At 41.3% G+C, this 16,726-nt stretch overlaps 1 protein-coding gene across 15 annotated transcripts in view; it reads left to right on the top strand.

Annotated features, from left to right (window-relative positions):
* CADPS2 (calcium dependent secretion activator 2) overlaps nucleotides 1-16,726 on the top strand; it is a 708,285-nt gene that overhangs the window by 499,734 nt on the left and 191,825 nt on the right. For all 15 annotated transcript variants that reach the window (XM_073573395.1, XM_073573389.1, XM_073573398.1 and 12 more), the window contains one exon: nucleotides 2,099-2,255. In XM_073573395.1, coding sequence (XP_073429496.1) covers nucleotides 2,099-2,255 — 157 coding nt within the window. The remainder of the gene's footprint in view (nucleotides 1-2,098; nucleotides 2,256-16,726) is intronic.

The following is a 16,726-nucleotide window of genomic DNA, read 5'->3' as shown; positions in this document are numbered from 1 at the left end:
ATGGGAAAGCTGCTTATCTATTGGAGGAGGCTGTACGAACAAGAAAGAGTGGCCAACCTTTACCTGTGAATCCATCAGTGAGCTCGTTCTGATGCTCTAACAGGAAAATTTGTATTTTTTTTTTTTGTATTTTTCTAACCTCTTAGAAAAATTATGTCCACAGACTAAATTAAAGTTGAATATGCAGGGAAGAAAAGAGCATGTGAAAGCAAAATGGAGCTAAATTTGTAACAGAACCAATTTACAAAACTATTTGTAGCGCCAAATACATGCATTTAAGTAATACAAAGAAATTGTCCTCAATGGTTGCCAACCCTATAAACCCACCATACACATAAATGGCTTGGCCAATAGCTATCTCCCCCGACACCTCCATACACAAGCTCTTTCTGTATTGCGCACTCGTGTATTCTCTAAGAAAGAAACACCCACTACCAGATAACTTCACATTGCCAGGTTCTGCTAACTTTGGTCTGTGTATGGGAGTCTTATAGGGAATTGGTCAGTACAAAAAACCCATCTAAACCATCTATATGGGCATGCAGGCAATAGAAAGTTGAATAAATGATGCCTTGATATTTGCAATCTGATGTCTTATTCAGGAGAAATCCAGATTTGTTTTAATATGTAAATGAAGTGTTAAGATCTATGGGCATGACATGAATCTCCTTAAGAACCTACCTCCAGAGCTTGTTTTAAATGAAAGGGAGTGTTACCAGTTTGAGACATGTAATGGCTCACAGTCTGCTTTACAGATCTACATGACTCAATTTGGTAATGCCGGTTTTCATTTAAAATAGGCTCTGGAGGCAGACTCACAGGGCAATCTACAGTTGAAACTACTGTAGAAGTTTACATACGCTATATAAAAAGAGACATATGCATGATTTTCTCAATATCTAACATGAAATCAGAATAAACCTTTCCCATTTTAGGTCAATTAAGACTACCATAATTATTTGCCAAATTCCAGAATGAGAGAGAGAGAATGTTTTATGGCATTTTTAAAACATGTGATACTGTCTCACAAAGAACTACAGCTCTGATCATCGACATGGTTTGTTGAGCGGTGTCATGATGCGACCACTTATTAAGCTAGCAGGAACACAGCAGTGTTCATAGCCGATGAACCCCAGTCACCTTACTGATGTCACCGCTCACATTGTGAACTTCGGTGACATCACTCACGTCAGCGCTGGACACTGCAGGAGCATTCTCACGCTGCTATCTCAGTGTGTTCCTGCTGGCTTGCTGAGTGGATGAATTGTGCCAACCTTCAACAAACCATCTTGATTTAGCAGAGCTGGAGTTCTTCGTGGGACACCATTACATAGGGATTATCTGCGAATAAGTGAGGTTTACTTTTTATTTTGATGTTAATAAATTGGTAAAATAGGGTCAGGAAGTTTTTATTTTAAACAAAGGACTTTACTCTGTGTGTGTCTTTATTACATTTTACTATGGGATTAGTAATGGGGTTGTCTTATAGACGCCTCTCCATTACTAACCCCTGTGCTTGATGTCAGCTGACATTGCAAAGCTGACATTCTCCCCAGTTTTATTACCCCACTTGCCACCGCACCAGGGCAAGTGAGAGAGCAGAAGGCTATGTGATAGAATATCTGGAGCGGCTGAGGGCTGATGTTCTTAGTCTAGGAGGGGGGGGCAATATCGATGGCTCCTTCCTAGGCTATTATTAACAGCCCCCAGTTGTCTGCCTAGCCTTTGCTGGTTATTAATAATAGGGGGGACCCCACGTCATTTTTATTTTTGGGTCACCCCTTTTTAGTAACCAGTAAAGGCTAAGTAGACAACTGTGAGCTGATATTAATAGCCTGGGAATTCTGTGTTTATTACTCACCTCGCAGACTATAAGCTTCAGCCCCCAACTTTCGGCTTTCCCTCAGCTGGTTAATAAAAATATGGGGAACGTACTCAATTTTTTAATTTTTATTCTATCTATATATCTATTCTATTTTGATGCTTCGGGCTGTGAATTTACTGTAATAGGCTGATGAAATGTCAATTGTAATGAACTCAACTTTAAATTCTTGGTCCACTTTTCCATCTTTGATTTGCCATGTTTTTTTCAACATAGGCATTTTCCTGGTGGCCAGATCTGATTGCAGAGCATGCAGAGATATTTTGGTCCCTCTTCTCAGTTGATATGAACTCTGCTCTAGAAGCACAGCCACAAGACTCTTGGGAAAGCTTCCCTCTTTTTCAGCTGCTGAATAACTTTCTCAGGACTGACTGTAAGTAATTAGTTTCATAATGACTTAAGATTTGGATATATTGTAAGAAATGTTTGTGAAATAAAAACTCTGAATGCTATTAAGTACGGTATACTGTTTTTTTGTTGCTCAGCCATGCTACATAAATCACAATTTCTTACATAGATATTATGATTTCAATGTGTTCATAGCAAAAAAAAATATAGGGGAAGATTTATCAATAGTACAAAGAATTAGTGGAAATTCCAGTCCCTTTATTTCAGACTTTCTTTTAAAAACAAAAGAATCATTAATAGCAGTTACTGTAGGTATTAGCTCCACTTTTCCATTGCACTAGTTTTTTTTTTTAGGACGCTCTCCTTATACTTTTATTTTTATGTATTAATTTCTTGTGGCTTTCCAGATCTTTGCCAGCAGTTACAGTATAAGAAATTTATGTAATATATCTTAGGCTAGTTTCACATTAGCGTTTACGGCCGCAGCGTCGGGCTGCGCACGGCCGCTGCTAAGCCCCGCCCCCTGCCGCACCTCCGCCGGTAGCTCCGCCTACGAGCGCATGACGCTGAATGCGTCCTGCGTCCCCTATCTTTAGCACTGGGGATGCAGGCCGAGCGCAGGTATGCGTTTGGCGGCACATGCGTCCTTTTGACTGTGCGCCGACCAGCGCCAAACGCAACCTGTAGCAATTTGGTGCGGTCGGCGCAATGTCAAAAGGACGCATGCGCTGCCAAACGCATACCTGCGCTCGGCCTGCATCCCCAGTGCTAAAGATAGGGGACGCAGGACGCATGCAGTGTCATGCGCCCGTAGGCGGAGCTACCGGCGGAGGCGCGGCAGGGCTTAGCGGCGGCCGTGCGCAGCCCGACGCTGCGGCCGTAAGCACTAATGTGAAACTAGCCTTAGAGAAATGTGTGTGTTTTCTTCTGTTATGACCTTTGACACCTGAACTGATCATTCACTAAATCATACAGCTAAAATCATTCACAGACTGTCAGCTTATTCAGGGATCACACTTACAGTTGTATATGAAAGTGTTTGAAAAGGAGAAGGAGAGGGGGATGAAGGAGCAGAGCGACACAGAGAGAGTGCAGCTTCTAGTAAGAATATTATCTCACCTACTGTTGGATTTACAGCTACACTGCTCAGTGCTATTGTATAATGTTCTCCATTTTTTTCGCTACTACTTCAGGATATGTGCTGCATTTTGGCAGAAGAGCAGAAATCCATTGAGATCTCTCAAAACTGCGTATGAGCTCTTTCATCCACTATTTAAGAGAAAACTGAAAATTAGATCAAGAATATGTAGAGGGGAAAACTTTTGAAAAAAATGCTTATTACAGTATAGCGTTATTCGTTCTGTACACATATTACCTATTCTGAAAAGTCACTTAAAATGATAGATACACTTTAAGGACTATTTGTTACTTTCCCTTGCAGTGGTTAAAAATGTGTCTGATCATGTAATGGACTTATTAGAAGACAAAGCTGTAGTCATTGTTCTAGAACTCTAATGAGCTAAGCACCTGTGTGTCAATTACATGACCACAAAAGTAAAATATCCACTGGAAGTAAAATATTGATTACTCCCATTGGAAGGCTGCAAGCAGTGCCTAACTAAGTAAGATACAGGTGCATCTCACAAAATTAAATATCATAGAAAAGTTAATTTATTTCAGTTCTTCAATACAAAAAGTGAAACTCATTTATTATATAGAGTCATTACAAACAGAGTGATCTATTTCAAGTATTTATTTCTGTTAATGTTGATGATTATGGCTTACAGCCAATGAAAGCCCAAAAGTCATTATCTCAGTAAATTAGAATACTGTACTTTAAAACACTAGCTTGAAAGAAATGATTTTAAAATCCGAAATGTTGGTCTACTGAAATGTATGTTCAGTAAATGCCCTCAATACTTGGTCGGGGCTCCTTTGGCATCAATTTCTGCATCAATGCGGCGTGGCATGGAGGCGATCAGCCTGTGGCACTGCTGAGGTATTATGGAAGCCTAGGTTGCTTTGATAGCAGCCTTCATCTCGTCTGCATTGTTGGATCTGGTGACTCATCTTCCTCTTGACAATGCGCCATAGATTCTCTATGGGGTTAAGGTCAGGTGAGTTTGCTGGCCAATCAAGCACAGTGATACTGTTTTTTTTAAACCACGAATTGGTACTTTTGGCAGTGTGGACAGATGCCAAGTCCTGCTGGAGAATGAAATTTCCATTTCCAATAAGCTTGTCAGCAAAGGGAAGCATGAATTGCTCTAAAATTTTCTGGTAGATGATTGTGCTGACTTTGGTCTTGATAAAACACAGTGGAACAACACCAGTAGATGACATGGCTCCCAAAGCCATCATTAATTGTGGATACTTCACACTAGAGCTTGAAAATCAAGTCCCAGAGTCTGGAGGAAGAGTGGAGAGGCACACAATCCAAGCTGCTTGAGGTCTACTGTGAAGTTTCCACAATCAGTGATGGTTTGGGGAGCTATGTCATCTGCTGATATGGGTACACTCTGTTTTAATAATATGTTTTCCACTAAAATGTTGCTTTGGCATAAAATTTGAAATTTTCAAATGGGATAATAAGAATAAATGGATGGTACATTTTGTTATGCAATTTCTCCTGAGTACTCCAACACCGCATATGTGGTCAAAAACTACTTTTGAAGCACAATACAAAGCTCAGAAGGGAAGAAGCGCCATATTCGAGTTCAGTTTTTGCTGGGTTGATTTGAGGGTGCCATGTCACATTGCAGAGCCCCTGAGGTGTCAGAACAACAGAAACCACACATGTGAACTAAATTTCTCTATCGCTTCATTGGGGGACACAGGAACCATGGGTGTGTGCTGCTGCCACTAGGAGGTTGACACTATGCCTTGAAAAAAATGTTAACTCCGCCTCCGCAGTATACACCCCTCTGACCGGCTGTAGGACAACCAGTTTTGCTTAGTGTCAGCAGGAGGTGGACAGGGGTCTCTTACCAGACCCATTCCTACCTCAATGTGCGTCGTACTCATAGTACCTGTGCGGGAATACAGTAGTAACAGATCCACTCTGTATCCCTCCAATGGTTGCCTGACCTGCTCCAAAGAAAAAAGCGTAAAACTATTTTCTTCTTCTTCCCACCTGTGGCTTAAAAATAAAAAAAGAGCAAAAAATTTAAAATGCAAAATTGAGAATGCACAATGTAAAATGCTACAGTCTCTTGCCTCCTGCACACCCTATGAAAGGGAGCAGTTTTTACCTGGAAGAAAATATTGCTGTCCTAAATCTTTTCTGCAGGGCGTCTCCCTCAATCATCAGGCTCTGGTGGGCGAGTGATGGGAGACGGAGGTCAGGACCGGGTCCGATCACCTAAACATGGTTCTGTGTTAGGAGATAAGGTCCTCCCTATAGGAGCTATGAGGATAGGGGGTGGCAGTACAAAGTTAAGAAGGGAAGAAGCACCATATTGAAGTGTAGATTTGGCTGTTATGGCTTGCAGGTGCCATGATCCACTGGAATAGCTCCTGAGGTGCCAGAATAGCAGAACCCCCATAAAAAACCCCATTTTGCAAACTACACCTCTTGATGAATTCATCTAGGGGTGCAATGATCATATTGACACCATAAGAGTGTCATTGAATTTTATACCATTGGGAAGTGCAGAAAAAAATTGCATTTTTAACACAAAAATTTTGTTTTTTGCCCAGATTTTATATATTCTCGTGTGGAAATGAGTAAATATGGCCACAAAATGTGTCACACAATTTTTTCTGAATGTGGCAATACCCCATGTGTGGCTGGCTGTACAGTGCTGCTTAGCCACACGGCAAGACTCTGAAGGTAAGGAGCGCTATTTGACTCTTGGAGAACAAATCTTAGAATCGTTTGCAAACTCCATAAACAGAGCCCCTAAGTGACAGAAGAGCAGAAACCCCTGAAGTGACTCCATTTTGGAAATTACAACCATCTTTTGACTCCATGGGTGTTTTCCAGAAATAATGGATGTTGCTGAGAAAAAATTGCAAATCTGTCATTGTAGTGCCCATATATTGTAGTGCACAGTATGTTGTAGTGCCCAGTACATTGCACTGCCCATACATTGTGCCCAGCTCATGCTTCTGGAGGCAAGGACCCAATAAATTAAGCGGGATCTCATTGCTACAGAAATGCCAAACATGCCTCAGAAGTTAGTGGGGCATTTGGATTTAGGCAAATTTTGGCAGAATTCCCTAGATTTATTTTGGAGGCGAGGAACCATAGCTCTTTTCCAGAGTCTTTGCACTACCAGTAACATGGAAGTCCCTATATTTCCCTTTAACTGTGGCTGATCGCTCTTTTGCTCTTTTATGCTCGCTTAAAAAGACGGGCCCTGTCGGACAAATAGGCCAGACGGCACCCACCGAGGAGTCTCCATCTGCCTTATTACTGGGTCTATTTTTTTTCACACTGTTCCACATGCTGTATAAATGATTAGACTACTTTATTCTTCGGGTCGGTACAATTACAGCTGAACCACATTTATATAGGTTTTTTAATGTTTGGTTACGATCATATACTAAAAAACTTTATTGGAAAAACAAGTGTCATGGCACTGTTGCAGGATATCCCGAGACTATGGGCTCCTTCCCTGTCCCTGAAGCTAGGGGCACTCTATCCCTGCTTCCCATATTACTTATGCTAAAAAGACACCAGGACCACATGCCTTGCTAAGCTTCTAAATCAGCCCGTATCTGTCCCCTCCCCCACCAAATAAAGTGTAGAGATGTAGTGTATAACAATTCACAAACCAAACTAACAGGGGAAGATGTACAGTGATACATGAAAATACCAATCATGCAAATGTGCGCTCACAAACAACAGAGTAGAACACCGGAAAGTAAAGGAAGAAAAAAACAAATAGGAAAGGAAGAGGATATACACTCAGATAAATCACTAAGTAACAGTCTTCTGAACAACACTCCAAACACCTCCTTAAACAACCAACACCTCCAACTCCAGAACCAGGCAGTATGAGACTAACACTGGCAATCCCTGATTTCCTGAGGCGAGTATATATAGCAGAGGGGAGTGGCCAACATTGAACAGCTGAGACCATCACAGCAGGAAAGTTCCAGGAGCTCTAAGCTGAACAAATTAACCCCTGCACTGCTAGCAGAAACTTGAACTGTTTAATTTGGTGGTAAAGTGTTTCTACTTAGTGCAGGAATGCGTGAAATCAGATACTGCAGTCTTTCAGCCCCTCTCTGTCACGGTAAACTTGTGACAAGTTTTTGCGCTGCCATACTTTGAGAACTATAATTTTTCTATATTTCTGCTAACAATCATGTTAGCTCTTGTTTTTTTGCGGGACGAGTTGACTTTTTTATTGGTACTATTTTCAGGCACATGACATTCTTTGATCGCTTTCTCTTCTGAGTTTTGGTATGCAGAATGAACAAAATCCAGCAATTCAGGGATTGTTTTTTTTTTTTTTTTTAGGGGGGGTTATACCGTTCTGCTTTTACGCAATAAAAACTGTTTTATACAAAGAAGAATTGCTTTTGCAATGATGATGTTTTCAGAGATACCATTTTTATTTTCTTTCGACTTTTTGATTGTGTTTTATTCCACTTACTAATCAGTGGTATGATGAAAAAGCAGAGTTTTTTACCACGTTTTTTTGTTTTATTTTTTACGGTGTTCATTGAAGTGGTTAACTAGTGCAAAAGTTTTGAAGGTCGGGTTGTTCCGGATGTGGGGATATCAAATACGTGTATTTTTTTTATTTTTACCTACCGTATTTTACCGACTAGTAGATCCACTGGTGGTACGTCTTAGGCCTGTTTCACACTTCCGTTTTTTCAAATCCGTCAAAATCCGTTGGTTTCCGTAAAAAAACGGATCCGCCATTTTTTTACAGGATCCGTTTTTTTGTCCCATAGACTTCCATTAGTGGTTACCGCGGATCCGTCAAAAAAACGGATCCGTTTTTTTAAAAACGGATCCGTTTGCATCAGTTTCCGTCAAAAAAACGGAAACGGATCCGTTTGGCGGACACAAAAACGGAAGTGTGAAACAGGCCTTATAGTCCAATTTTTCGTCAGCTTACCAGGGAGGTGGCTGCGGTAGAGCAGGGTCACGAAGGCTCGATCACTGCTGCAGGAAGCTGGTGGCGGTGGCATGAGTGGGACGATTCTGCAGGCCCAGAACTGGGTGGAGTGGGTGTCCTGGTGGTGCAAAGCTGCAGGCTTTCATAAACTGTCAGCCATGAGCAGAGTCACCTTCCCATTGATTTTCCATGCAGTGCAGTTTGGGAAAATGGCCACCGGAGTCAGCACATATGCAGATTGAGGTTTAGGAAGCCAAGTTCTCATTTCTCAAGATCTCGTCTCCAAAGATCTCAATCTGTTCATGCGCTGCCTCCAATGGCTAATTTCCTGAAGCCCAGGGATATAAATGGGAAGGGGACTCCACTCACCGCCAACATTTTATGAAAGCCGCCGGGATACCCCTCTTCGCTACCCAGGTCCAGCAGCATTGCCCTACTCTTGCCGCCACTGCCGGCCTCCTGCATAAGCAACCATGACTCCTGAGACCCCACAAAGGCGTAGCTTATTTTGGAAGGCTTGGTATTTCCCTCTGGAAAGGGATGATAACGGAAACAAGAAGCAGTATTCAAAGTAAACTGAAGGAGGCAATATCTGAGCATCATGGCAGAGGGGATGAAGTAGGACGGATGGACATCAGTGTCATGCTTGAACATATTGAAGCCTCCTGATGAACCTCTGAGAGGACGGGAAACACATACAGGTGAGAGAGCATATGGAATTAACATTAGCCACTTCACGACCAGAGGCATTTTTGTACTTTCGTTTTTTGCTCCCCCTCTTTTCAGACCCATAACTTTATTTTTCAGTCAATATGGCCATGTGAAGTCTTGTTTTTTTGCGGAACGAGTTGTACTTTTCAACGACACATTGGTTTTAACATATAGTGTACTGGAAAACAGGAAAAAAAATTCCAAGTGCGGTGATTGCAAAAAAAAAGTGCAATTCCTGAGTTGAGTTTTTCTTTGTTTATTTTTTACCATGTTCACTAAATGCTAAAACTGATGTGCCATTATGATTCTCCATGTTATTGCGAGTTCATAGACACCAAACATGTATAGGTTCTTTATTATTTAAGTGGTGAAAAAAATCCAGTGTTTGGTTAAAAAACACTGAAATGTAGATGGATGCTGTAGATATGATAATTTTTTTTAATTCATGGAAATTTGAAAAGAACTTTGTGTACAGACAAATCCCCTTTAAATATGCAATTTATTACAATAGTCATAAAAAACACCTTCCCAGTGAAAAAATTACTAATGTCAAAATGGCTTGGTCTATAAGGCCACATGTACCTGCCCTTTGGACTATGTGCGTAAAACCACTAGAGAATTGAGGGTGAGGGTGGGTGAACACCTAGGGGATATTAGAAACAAGCGTGATACCCCTGTCGCCAGACACATCAATGCTGTGCTTCAGGGCCAAATGGGTGACATCACCTTCAATATGATTGAACTGATTAAACCAAGGGTAAGGGGAGGAAATCTGGACAATTTGATTTTGAGACGGTAATGTGAGTGGATGTTCAGACTACAGTCCGTCTCTCCAGATGGGATGAATGAATATATGTCATATGCCTGTTTTATATATCAATTTTCTGGTTTGTGGAATTTGCCCTCTGGTCTCTGGGGGGGGGGGTGATAAGGGGGGTTTATATGTCTGGTATATTGGATGATGCCTGTATGGCATAGACCACATTGTATGGCGGAACTGGTTTATCACACAGTAATATGTATTACTGATTTATCATTATGTTCTAGTAATATCTTTAAGCCTGACTTGTGCCAAACTGTACGTGTTTAAAGCTGTGCCAAAAAAATTTTCTATAATATCTGACGCGGTATTTATCCAGGAACAACGTTATTATTATATTAAGTTTGCCCTAATGACGTCTTTAGCAAACGCAGTGTCTTCATGTATGTTGTCCATGTCATAGGAATGCACTTTATTTTGACGCCTTTATTGATGAATCTGTAGGCGTCCTTGCTTTCCTTGGTTATGTCTTTATATTTGTATGACGTCACGTGGCTGGCAGTGGCAGTCTATGTCATTGGGATGCGCCTTCTGTGGTGCGCACATTGTTTGCTTTGCAAGTGTCTCCATGGCTACAACCGAAAGCGGAAATTCCGGCGCCATTTTGGATGCGCTCCATTGCTGAGGGCACGCCAATGATCCCCCGCCACCTTGTCTACACAATATAGTTCCGGAGGATCGGGTGCATAGCTACAGCCCGATGTGGAGGTAACACCACGTGACCGGAAGTACTGGCGCCATTTTGGATGCGCTCCACTGTGGAGCGCACGCTGATAATTGTCTGTGGCTATACACATCTAATATAGCGGCGAAACTCCGGATAATCAGGTACACAATACACATTATTTAAGTGCACACCTGGGCATTAATCATCTATGCCTTTCCACCGATTGACCACCTGATAGTGGGTGGCGCTTAGCACAATCATGCTGGTTATTTAAATCCGCTCTTTTTGACCCATGGTGCCATCATCATTGTGGTATCAGGCATAAAGCAGCAGTAACATCTTTGAAAGCATCAGTTATACCTCCTGATGAACTGTTACGGCGGGGAAACGCGTTGAGGGTTCCCCATAGACATGATAAGTGACCACTCATTATCTGATTATTGTATCTGACTGTGTTTATCTCTCTAAGGGAGAATAGCTGCTGATCCTGCCTTTTTTAGGTTATTATACCATATAGGTCACATGATATGGTTGTAATGCATTTTTAATCGTTATTTTTTGATTTTTTTGTGTCTGGTCTGCACGAGTCCTAGGGCATTCTGATTTTTTCATCTCTGCACTATCTGAAAATTGTTTTCCCCTCTGTGATAATAGGGATCACTAGGGAAGTGAGGGATAGTCCTCGTTGAGTGGGGGCGCCAATATCGTACTATTAGGGTGCCAACCTCCACGGTCAGGAAGGTATCAGCTAGGCCTTAGTACAGGGCTGTGCAGCACTTCAGACTAGGTCTTTTTCAATTTTTTGACATTTGTCATTTTTTCACTGGGAAGGTGTTTTTTATGACTATTGTAATAAATTGCATATTTTAAGGGGATTTGTCTGTACACAAAGGTGTAGATGGTGTAGATATGATATTTTCGCCCATGATTGCATTTTATTGCAGTGTAGCGGCGACCAAAAAAACGTAATTCTGATGTTTTGAAATTTTTTCTCATTATGCCGTTTAGCGATCGGGTTAATTCTTTATTTTATATTAATAGATTAAGCGATTCTGAACGCAGCAATACCAAATATATGTACATTGGATTTTTTTATTGTTTTATTTTGAATGGGGTGAATGTGGGGTGATTTGAACTTTTATATTAATTTTTTTTAATATTTAACATTTTTTTTTTGTTTTACTTTGTGCATGCTTCAATAGTCTCCATGGGAGACTAGAATCTGCAGTTGTCTGATCGTCTCTGCTACATACAGGTGATGATCAGATTGCCTGTGTGTAGCAGAAATGCTCACTTGCTATAAGTGCCGACCACCGGGTGACGCTCATCTCATAGCAATCCGGCTATGATGACCATAGAGGTCTGCTGGAGACCTCTGGTTGTCATGCCAACCTATTAGTGACATGCGATCATGTGATGGGGTCACCAATGGGCGGGATTAGTGACCCGCTTCCGCTAAGCGTGAGATAAATGTCACTGTCAGAAATTGAGAGCAGCATTTAACTAGTTAACAGCCGCAGGTGGATCGCGATTCCACCTGTGGCTGTTGCGTTGCACATGTCAGCTGTATAGATCAGCTGACATGTGCCCGGAAAGGTGTGTGCTTCGTGCCTGAGCCCGCACCAAGCAGGGGGATTCCGACATTGGCGTTACTATTATTCCCGATGTTGGAAAGGGGTTAAGATAAGTAGAATTATGTCCCATATGGAATTGCTGTTTGTATATGTGCTGAGCTCTTAGCCTAATTTTTCCAATTATGGCTTTCATATAGAAATATATTATCTCTGATGGCCTACTATGTGGTCATATATTTGTCACGCGTCAAACCTTTACCTTTGTTTGGCACAGTCTTCTATTTTTGTTCCCTTGTGGTTGGACATAGGACCTTGAGAGAATCTGTATCTGACCTCTTTGGGGTTCACCTCTGTATTTATACTATCTCTGCTGTGTCATAGGGCTATCCAGGGACAGTGAGAGTGAGCCTTCACTGTGCAGGGGAGCTATTTGTTTTAGGGTGCCAACCTCGGCAGTAAGTTAGGGAAGGACTGACAGTGATTTAATGGAGATAGCGTCCCTTATATAGATATTTCTAATATCATTGTAATTATGCTTCAACATTTCACGTGTGCAGTGTTAGGTTGACTTATAAATGAGTCTCAAAGAGGACGTCTCAGGAGGTTGGCCCTCTACTCACTTCCCCACAGCATCTGCCTGAAACAGGATGTCATCATGGGGCAGTGCAGTGGCCACTTACTACATGTTTGTCCTTGCCATTCCTCTGTTGATATCCTGTTTCGAGGGCTGATGGAAAATTGCCTGCTCCTTGCATTGTCAGTGGCCGCTGCCACAGTGTCTGCCAGAAGTATGGTGCGTGACAGCAGCACAGCCCCGCAGTTTCTGTCACCACCCTCAAATGAATTGTCATCATGGGGAAACCCTGCTGTCACTCGCCCTGCTTCTATCACTGCCCCCTGATGACTATTCATTTGAGGGCGGTGACCAAAGCTGTGGACCAGCGCTGCTGCCACTCACCCGGCTTATGACATCACTATCTCTTTCCCTGAAATGAGACCTCATCAAGGACCAGTGATAAAAGCTGGGTTAATGGCACCAGCGCCATACCGTGATGACAATTAATGTGAGGGAATTAATGGAAGCAGTGTGAGGTGGCACTTCTGTCACTCCCCCTGCTTCTATCACCGCCTCCTGATGATGTCTCATTTCAAAGAATGAGACAGCGGTAATAAAAGCAGGGAGTACGGATGCGGGTGGCAGGGACAGACGTTGGCAGCAGTCATTGAAGCTGGGCTCACTTCTTCATTACCCCCCTTTAAGACAGTACGTCATTCCGGGACGGCAGTAGTAGGTAAGTGACTGCAGCACTGCCCTCTGATGACATCATGTTTCATGAAGAGATGTTGAAAGAAGCTGCGGGGACGTGACTGCAGGGCAATCCACTTGTGATATTCTGTTTGAGACTCCCCCAAACTAAACGTCATCATAAGAGGTAAAGAAAAAAAAATAAACAGATATACAGTAAATACTAGCTGTATAAGGAGAATGATAGGAAATTTTATAGTAAGGAAAATTACAAAAGTGGTTAGGGATAGATAGATATTTATAAATGGCATTATATGTATTGGACCACCTCTTTACTTCTTCTATCTGTAAGTGCTACTTATCAGTGAAATTTTCAGCTTACTTTGAGACAGTTCATCATTGTAAACCCTGCAGCTATTGAGATGCATCATTATCTGCTATGCTATCATCTTATTTGTATACACCTTTATACATTCTAAGAGTATTTTAACTGCTGCATTTAGCTTTATCATCCAGTGTCAATTACACATTTAAAAGTAATTTCATGCAGAATTGCCCTCTAATACAATACAATTACCCATTAACACATAATAGTGCCTGACAGCTAATGCCCTAGTTACTATTGCAACTGATAAATGTATGTCACAAAGTGAGGTCTCCAAATGACAAGGTCAAGGATAGCTGTATGGAGTAGGGGCTCACGGCAAGCACAATGTCAGAAGGTGATGGAATGAATTCTTGTCAAATAAAGATTGCAAATGACAGCTAAGAGATAATTCCACACCCCTACAAGTGGAGGCAGGGTGTGATTAGCTGGCTGTACAGTGATTTGACAGCAGCCAGCTGTTCACAGAAATATCAACATCCAGGGGAGCTATCCAGCAGCTGAAATAGATTTTTAGATATATTTTTCCAGGACCAAAGTTGGGGAAATTTGTATGGAGATGTATTTTCTTCATGACAAAAAAAAAATAATGATTGGATTGCTTGTAATAATGACATTTCTCTTTAGTTTTAGACCTAATGTTTACCATTAAATTAAGTAGCACATTATAAATGTTTCTGAAATAAATAATTAAATTGTAAATAGGCTTTTCAGAGAGAAAGATGTCTTGAACTCTCATTCCACCTATTGAATGTAGCAATCCTAAAAGTCAATATCGGCCCCTTGACGAGCTTTGCCACATAATTTAGGATTAGAAGCCAAAACAGACGCTCCATTTGTAGAAACACATTTCAGGATGTTTGCCCCTCATTAGTGCAAAGCAAAGAAGGAGATAGGATTTAGCTGAGTGAAAGGCTTCTGACAGGGAGTCAAAAGTAGACCTTTTCTCCTTGTGGAGAGTGCAAAGCCGGAGAAGGAAATTTATACACCATGTGCTCCTCTGAGAATTGAAATATGCAAGTAGCCTTTTCAGAGAAGAATAGACTATGGTCGCTAGTTCCACCTATTCAATTCATCAATCCTAAGAATCATTATTACAGGAGTGGTCCAGCATCTAAAATGTGTTTTTTAAATATGTATCCTGACACCCTAACCGCTTTTGTATGTTGCTTTATTGCACAATACCTACACTTTAAACTATCTAGCTAATCTCTAAATGTGGTTTGTTTGTTTTTTTTGCTGTACTCCCGTGACCTTTCTTTTGAGAGAAATCTCAAACGTGACGTCTCAGAAGGCTGGTGCTGCACTCACTCCCATCGCCCCTCCTGGAACAGGACGTCACATGTTGGACCCCCCTTTAACCTTTAATAATGACTCTTAGGATTGCTAAACTGAATAGGTGGAACTAGCATCCCTCGTCTATTCTTCTATGAAAAGGCTACTTGCATATTTCATCTCCCAGAGGAGCACATGGCCTATAAATTTCATTCCCCGGCTTGGCACTCTCTACAAGGAGAAAAGTTCTCCCTTAGCCTCTCACCCAGCCAAATCATATCTCCTGCTTTGCTTTGAACTAATAAGGGAGTTTAGAAAATACATTTTAGGTGCCAGAACAACCCTTTAGCCTTTTTAACAAACCTCATCACGTAACTTAGGATAAGAAGCCAAACCAAATGCTACATGCTGACAGGTGGTGTTAGAAGGTATGGTGTTCTTTTGGAGCTGGCATATTTAAATTTATAGGACATGCAATGCAGATAGCCTCTTGAGAGAGGAAGAGGACTGAAAATCTAGTGCCACCCCCCTTAGGATTGCTACATCCAATACATGGCACTAGAAATCAAATCTTGTTCCTCTCAAGAGGCGACATCTAAGTTCCCAGTGGCAGGCTGGCACTCCCACAAGCAGTAATATTCCTCCTTAGACCACCTAATATCAATATTTGAAATGTTTTATCATCTTTCTGTGATATCGTTCTTGGATGCCTCTGGTATTCGAGATTTCAAGCAGAAATAAATTCCTCTTTATTGCAGATTGTTCACTGCACAAATGAAAGTTATATATAGTTTATATAACCGTATTAAAGTTGTATTCTAGTGAGTCAGAGGTCACTCAGGAGCGATTATATTAGTAATCTTAGGATAGTTAACTAATTGCTGTCTTGAAAGAGGACTCCTATGTGTAATAATGCAGCAATAGCATAATAACTTATATAAAAAAAAATGGATTGACCTTTGACAACCCACAGTTTCTTCTATTGGAACAGTCTGTTTTTCACAATTTGGAGTTAGAGGTGAAATTGAGAACTGCTTTGTTATTTATGATTGATTAATAATAAACGATAAAGCAATACATATGGTAAAAACTTAGACAATTATAGGCATGGAACAATTTGTACCTTAGAAAATCCTTACTCTTTTATACGCCACTACTATGCGCTTATTGTAGACTTTAAGGAAACCTCCTAATGCAGGTACTCATCCTTTCAGTACCATGATTGATGTAACAACTGCAATATAATGTCATCTATGTTCTCTGCCTACAGCAGTATTTTGTGATTTGTCATATGGAATGAGCACAGCTGCCTACCCTGGTTTACATTAACTGGTGGCTCTGTTGTATCACAGGAAAGGAAGGAAGATGGACAATTAAACTTTGAGGGCAGACTGGCACTTGCTTCAGCAATTTCCAAGACAAAAAAAACACTTCATATTATCCGAATATAAAATTCCATATAAATGTATATAGAGGGCTGGCTACAGGTTTATGTACGCCCTTCAGTGTAAAATTACTCATCTCTTGTGAAGCATAGCCACAGGTTGTACTTCATAGGTTTTCAAACTTGGACCTCCAGAAGCAGGGTCCTCCAGTAGTCACAAAATTGGCACCTGGAGGTGGTGGAGCTGGACATCAGAAAGGATACCACTAGTGATGAGCCAGTATACTCGTTGCTTGGGTATCCTCCAAGTATTTTGGCGTGCTTGGAGATTTAGTTTGTGTCGAAGCAGCTGCA

The sequence above is a fragment of the Dendrobates tinctorius genome, unplaced genomic scaffold (assembly GCF_039654945.1).
Source record: "Dendrobates tinctorius isolate UK_male_01 unplaced genomic scaffold, ASM3965494v1 ptg000035l, whole genome shotgun sequence".
In the NCBI taxonomy this organism is placed as follows: Eukaryota; Metazoa; Chordata; class Amphibia; order Anura; family Dendrobatidae; genus Dendrobates; species Dendrobates tinctorius.
Note: the sequence above shows the minus strand (reverse complement) of the source record. Positions and strands in the feature narration are given on the sequence as shown.